The 6,000-nt window shown below is 40.0% G+C and overlaps 1 protein-coding gene across 11 annotated transcripts in view; it reads left to right on the top strand.

The window, feature by feature from the left end:
* Positions 1-6,000, top strand: part of MYO3B (myosin IIIB) — a 211,238-nt gene continuing 205,238 nt past the window's right edge. For 7 of the 11 annotated variants that reach the window (XM_026852307.1, XM_026852315.1, XM_026852318.1 and 4 more), the window contains exon 1: positions 5,828-5,898. In XM_026852307.1, the coding sequence (XP_026708108.1) occupies positions 5,843-5,898 (56 nt within the window). In that variant the 5' untranslated portion in view covers positions 5,828-5,842. Of the gene's footprint in view, positions 116-1,970; positions 2,106-5,583; positions 5,650-5,827; positions 5,899-6,000 lie in introns of those variants that run through there. The other 4 variants (XM_026852310.1, XM_026852309.1, XM_026852319.1 and 1 more) reach the window with 4 other exon arrangements.

The following is a 6,000-nucleotide window of genomic DNA, read 5'->3' as shown; positions in this document are numbered from 1 at the left end:
GGTCCTGCGGCCCGCCTGTGCAGGGCCCCGGGAGCACTGCTGCTGAGGCTGTGCGGACACCGCGCCTCTGCAGGTGACGACCAGCTAGCTGTACCTATCTTTCCAAAATCTATAGGTAAGCAATGCTCTAACAGAAAAAAGCTCCATGATTAAATGATTACAAATGGCAGAAGATACTACAAGAAGTAAGTAAGCTTACAGGATTCAGGCACATCGGGACAAAGCCACGAATAACTGAAGAAAAGTCTCTGTAAGTTCCCTAAATACCAAAACAGACCTGGCTCCCTGGCTCTAGTATATAGTACTTAAGCAACCTACTAGTAACTAGTGAACCATATATACATTGCAAATACTGTAATGTTTGATAAATTCCTTTAAGCAAATATATGTGTCTTCCCTAGTACATACAGGTATGCAATTATCAAAAGAAAGGAAAAGGTACCCTTATCTATAGACTATACTGCACACAAATCAAGATGAAGCCAACTTAAAATGTCTTTCTAGCTATTTCTCTGAAGCAGTGCATTGAGTTCTGTGTAGATACAAAATGGTTTATATTTTTTATAGTTAAAACCTACGTTTTTTCACTTCATTCTTCTCTTCAAAATCTGCACTCTAGAATTCCAATTTCATTACACCGTGAAAACCAAGGATTGGTGTTTTGTTTCGAGGTATTCTGAAATTAAGTGGGAAACTATGTTCTTGTACAAAAATTTCTGTTAGTATGAAGATGTATAATCATGCTGGTTCAGTGTCAGCAAATCAGTTACTGAGGTTTTTGGGCAAAAGCAGTGAATTGCTTATATCTTAACTCACTATGGAATCTTGTGGGATACATTCTGAAAATACACAGAATCCCTCTTTTAGACCGTTTTTGTACACCCAGTTGAAGTCCAGCTCAGTTCTTAATGTGCAATTTCAAACTGTACTGCATTTATTTTTCTAACATTATATCCTTTAGTCCTCTAGAGTTAATCCAAGTTGATGTAAATGATTGACACTGTAGCACATAAAGTAAAAATAAAAGAGTTCACCTAAGTTTTATTCTAAAAATAAAAATGTGAATTGAACCAGCAGACCTATTTTTCTCCTGGGCTAAGATTTTCATGTGGTAGTCTGGCTAGACGGCAAGGTAGATATAGTTATCTGAAAGCCATTTCAGACCCTTTTAAAATGGAAGGTCAGTTTAAGTGTAAATGGATTGTTTTGGAAACAGGAAAAATAGGATCTTCTGTGCTGGTACTTGCTGCTCCATGGTGTCCCATGGTTAGGAAGCTGTAGGAACATTATCTGCAACAATACATTTGTGCACGTTGCAGAGTGAGGGCCACTGTGTGATTCCTTCCACAGAATTACACACTGCAGAGTAAGTAATTTATCCAGTACCATCCAAAATCCTTGATTAGAAAAAATACTGTACCTGTATTACTGTCTTCCTAACTACAGGGAAGAGAGATTTATTGAGCAGTGCAGTAACTGTTTGGTTGTTTTAAGAGCTGCCAGGACCAGTTTTGCAGGGTTTTTGCCAAATGCGTTCAGAATAAAAAGTTCATTGAACAAAAACAATGATTCTTGCTGTGCTAATGATGAAGAGGCTCACTAACAAGGAGCTCCTGAGTGCAGGCTTGTCTGAGGAAGAGAAACATTTTGTGTTGCAAAAACAAGTTACTGTCAACCAGACTTCTGCTGCTGAGGAAGTGGAGGAGAAAGGAACGATGAGCAAAGTGTTGATACACTGTGCAGTGTTGAGAGTAATCAAAAAGCCTTCGTGTTTAAGGAAGGGGTTTTGAAGTACTGAAAATTATGGTATAGCTTTGCTTTTGTTCTGCTTTAAAAATTGGCTGGAGATTTTTTTATTTTATTTTTTTTCCTTGCCCTATTTTTAAGCTGTCATCTGAACACACTTAGTGTGATACATTGTATGTCTGTTACTTCTCCTTCATTAGTGCTTACAAGCTGGCCTTCTCTAGATGTGAATTCTAGTGATCTAGCCCAAGGAAATACAAGAAAGGAGAAAGTGAGATGAGAGGTGAGCCTATGGATCAGCAACGGAAAAGGATAAAGGAAAAAAAAGCCTCGTAGAAGCCCTCAGCATAACTGGCCAGGTGAGCACTAAACTTTTTAGCAACCTATTCTACAGCTGAACTTCGGTGATGTAGAGCCAGAGAACAGAAAGAGACCTTTGGCTTGATTGTTTCTGGGAAGTCAGGAATGCTCGGTGCCTGAAGGAACAATCAGCACTTCATTCAGTAGGAATTTTTCTTTTTTTGTTGTTACTGTTTAATTCCTTTTCATGAGATTGAACTGAGTTGTATTGCAGCAGAACAAGCAAGCTGCAATGTACCAGCAATAATCCAGGACACAAGTTCAGAGTGGGTGTTTTTAGTAATGACTCCTGCATTACAGACTAAAATATGGAGCCACATTCCTCATGTTGCTAACGGGAGGAATCAAATATGCGGTCTTGTTTGCTGTGATGGGTTATCACTGTACTGTTTGATAAAGCCATGTAGCTCCTAAAATGGGGAGGGGAAGTAGATAGGAAGAAGGTAAGGGAGCTGCAGCAGGAGAATTTACAGGACAAAAGAGTTTCACAGTGAAGGTGGTGCTCACCCAAGGAGTTACAGTGTGCAGCTGGGGAAAGAACCTGTTCCACGGTTTGGGGACTGCTGTGCAAGAGGATATGGAGAAGGAGCAACCATCTAATGCATGAAATCAGTCTTCTGCTAGTTCCCTCCTAGCTTGTCCTGCCTTTAGTGCATCTTTCACATCTTTGTCCAGCTCTTGTTTTGGGAGTTGGACAAGTGACATAAATAGTGGGGGAAGGGTGGTTTGTCTGGTGTGAGGAGATGGGATTGATTTGTGTGGTACTTCAGCAAAAGGAAACCCCACAATTAACCTGATGCAGCACTAATGAAGTAAGGCCTTGGGACTGACACACCACACCAGAAACTGGAAAAATAACTTGAGAAACTGCCATATTTTAATTGTGCAAAATCTCTGCAAGGAATTTTCCCCTCTCTGGGGAAGAGAAGTTATCTGAATAATGCATTGTGTAAGGCCACATATGCTTTCCTTGTGTAAAAGCTGGAAAGCTGAATGACTGTGGCTAGCATGCTATTACTCTGGGATAAATGTCTGACAGCATAAGGCTGAGTTTTCCTATCTGAATGCTGCACAGCAGGCAAGAAGCTCTGCTGAACACAGCTGAAATTGGCCTGTGGTAATGGCACGTAATGGAGGGAGGAAGTATGAGATTTTTCATTCTTTGCTGCTGCTTTGTAAGGAACAAAACATGTCAGTAGCCTCTTGCTGGCTGGTCCTCCTTCTCCACCCCTCATCCAGTTGTTCCTTCCTCAGGCACTGACTGTACACTGCTGTGTGGAGAGGGAGTACTGATACTGTATGTCGAAAAAGGAGACATTTGCATAAATGTACATTTGAAAACACTGGACCGAGTTAATTTAACAATGTTTCTCATGTAATTGATGAAAATTCAGGAAAATTAACCCATCTCCTGATATAGTATGATATGAATTAGTGAAAACAGTAGCCTTTAGTTATAGAGCATGTACGAGATACAAATATCTCAAAATAAGGGAAGAGTTAAAGCTAGCACATGTCCTTTTACATCTTTTACTGTCCTCTGCCCTTGTCCCCTTTCTCGGTCAGAATATCAAGAGAAAGCATAAGGCTGTGGAAACCAGATCTTTCTTTGCCTGCTTATCCTGATGCCATTATGGTTGGTGACAATTATAGTAGCTGGAGTCAGTTTTCTTTTTCTTCTTCCTGTGATGATGGTAGCATATTAACTGTGGAGAGAGGTGTGTTCTGCACTCTGGTGAATGTGTTCAGCCCATCTGGGATAATGGCATAATTACTACTATCACTATTCAGGCAGCTGTTTGGCTAACATTCTGCACGGACACTATATTTTTTGCCTGGGCATGGACCTTTTTCACCTTACACACAATTCCCATGATTCACAAGAAAATTCCATCTCCCTCAGTCTCCTGGTCATGCCACTAGTGCAGCAGAAACACCAGGGAATCATTTACCCCTCCACTTCACAGAGAAATGCTTGCACTAACCCTCAGAGATTTCTGTGGTAAGCAACCTGAAACACTTGAAAGGGATGTAATTTCCAGGGTGTCAGTGTTCATGGCTGAATGCTTCAACAGTATATTAAACTGGGTGTTTTGGTGAAAAAAAAAATCTGCTTGTATTTAATCTGTGTTGGATTATTATTCCCACATGGTATGCAATAACTGAGAATTATATTTTCAATAGCAAGGTCAACTCTGTAAAGCAGATACTACCTCCATTAATAAATATATACTTCCTGCCTTGTATTTAGCTGGTTATATTCATAGAAGACAGGAACAAGTTGTCTATCTTCCTTTGTGTCTTAATGTGAGAGCCAGACACTTGACTTTTGGCTTCCTGCGATTCAAACCTGGAGGGAGTTCAGAGCAAGATAAAAGAAAGGGGAGTTCCAAGCGTGGGGAGGTACTTCAGTGGAGCAAGCAAGTTAAGGCTTTTGGTCCCAATTTCACAGAGGTACGGTGCAGACAAAGAGAGTTTCTGGTATGTCCTTTTCCTGAGTGATGCCATCCTCCCAGCTCCACATGCAGGTCCTGCTTTCTCATTGTTGTGAATGTCAGTTTAAATGTCCAACTTCCATGTGGATATTCACATTTGAGTACTTGAGTCCTGTGTCTCCAACTCTTTAGAATTAGGAACCTAGCATTTAAATGAAACAGTGTGAAGTGTCCAAATAGATAGTAATTTTCTGAATGCTGTACTAATCATTAGTGTCTGCTGCATGGATTGCAAATAATAATAAGAATTCTGCAGAACAGAATACAAAGTAACTAGAAAATTCTCCCTCTTGAGAGGAGAAATTGATGTCAGTTTTTTTCTTACATCCTGGCAAGGTTTCTTATGTTGGTTGGTACTTTCTAATTGCTATCAGCAGTATCAAAAGACACAAAGTTATGTAAAAGAAGTTCCAGCCTCTGCTCAGAAATCTATAGATTTCATTCCTGCTGTGCTATGTCATATTCAAAGTTAATTGGATGACCCAATTTTAAACCTGAAATATTGTATGAATTTAGAGACTGTATCAGTGCAATTGTAGGTTGCTTGAAGAGCGCACCTATGGTCTTAGGTACAAAAAGCTGGAGGCCAAAACACAGGGTTGGAAGCACAGTAGCAGTTAATAACTGAAAAGAGAGGTGACCAGTGAAATGGGAATGTATACAATAACCCTATGATAAAAGCCAAGTATTTCCTTTTTAGTCAAATTCTATTCTGTAAGAGGCTGGTATGAAGGCTGTTTAAGGGACTGTGTCCATCATTCCCCCACATTGCAATAAAGCATCATCCTGCTTCTTTCCATATGCCATTTAGTGTTTGAAACAGATCAACTGAGCAAGAGTTCAGGAAAGAAACCCTGAAGTTCCCTTTACAAACTAAATCTGTAGACCGTAGACTGTAAGTTTTGAATTTCTGTTTCATTCATCGTGTGCTTTTGAGACCTCCTCGTGTTCTTATTAATAATTCAGCTTTTGCCTATTTTAGGTTTATTGCTCAGAGAGACAGTACCTTTTGCTGAGTCCAGCATATGGCCAACAGGCGCTATGTCAGGTGAGGAATGCAACCTTTAATTTTCCACCTTATTCTCTTTTGTTGTTTATCAGCTTTGAAATAGAACTATAATGCATGCGGTTGGATTTGTGTATGTCAACAACTGTTAGCTTGGGTAGCCTGTTACTTTGAAACAGCTGGAGAAATGCCAAAGATCTCAAGTGTCTTGAAGGCTGTCAAGCTTTTGCTTTTTATGCTTGTTGTTTCAGCAGCTGAGACCACAGCAAGTCCTGAAGCAAACTGGATTAGGTAAGGAAGAATTTTTAAATGTCATCTTCTATGGCCCACTGGAGAAAAAACAAATGTATTGTGTTGTTCTGACTCCCTTCCCACAAAATAAATAAGTCCTTG

This window comes from Athene cunicularia (genome assembly GCF_003259725.1).
Source record: "Athene cunicularia isolate RWA chromosome 7 unlocalized genomic scaffold, athCun1 chr7_part1, whole genome shotgun sequence".
NCBI lineage: Eukaryota > Metazoa > Chordata > Aves > Strigiformes > Strigidae > Athene > Athene cunicularia.
This window is presented reverse-complemented; position numbering and strand designations above follow the sequence as displayed.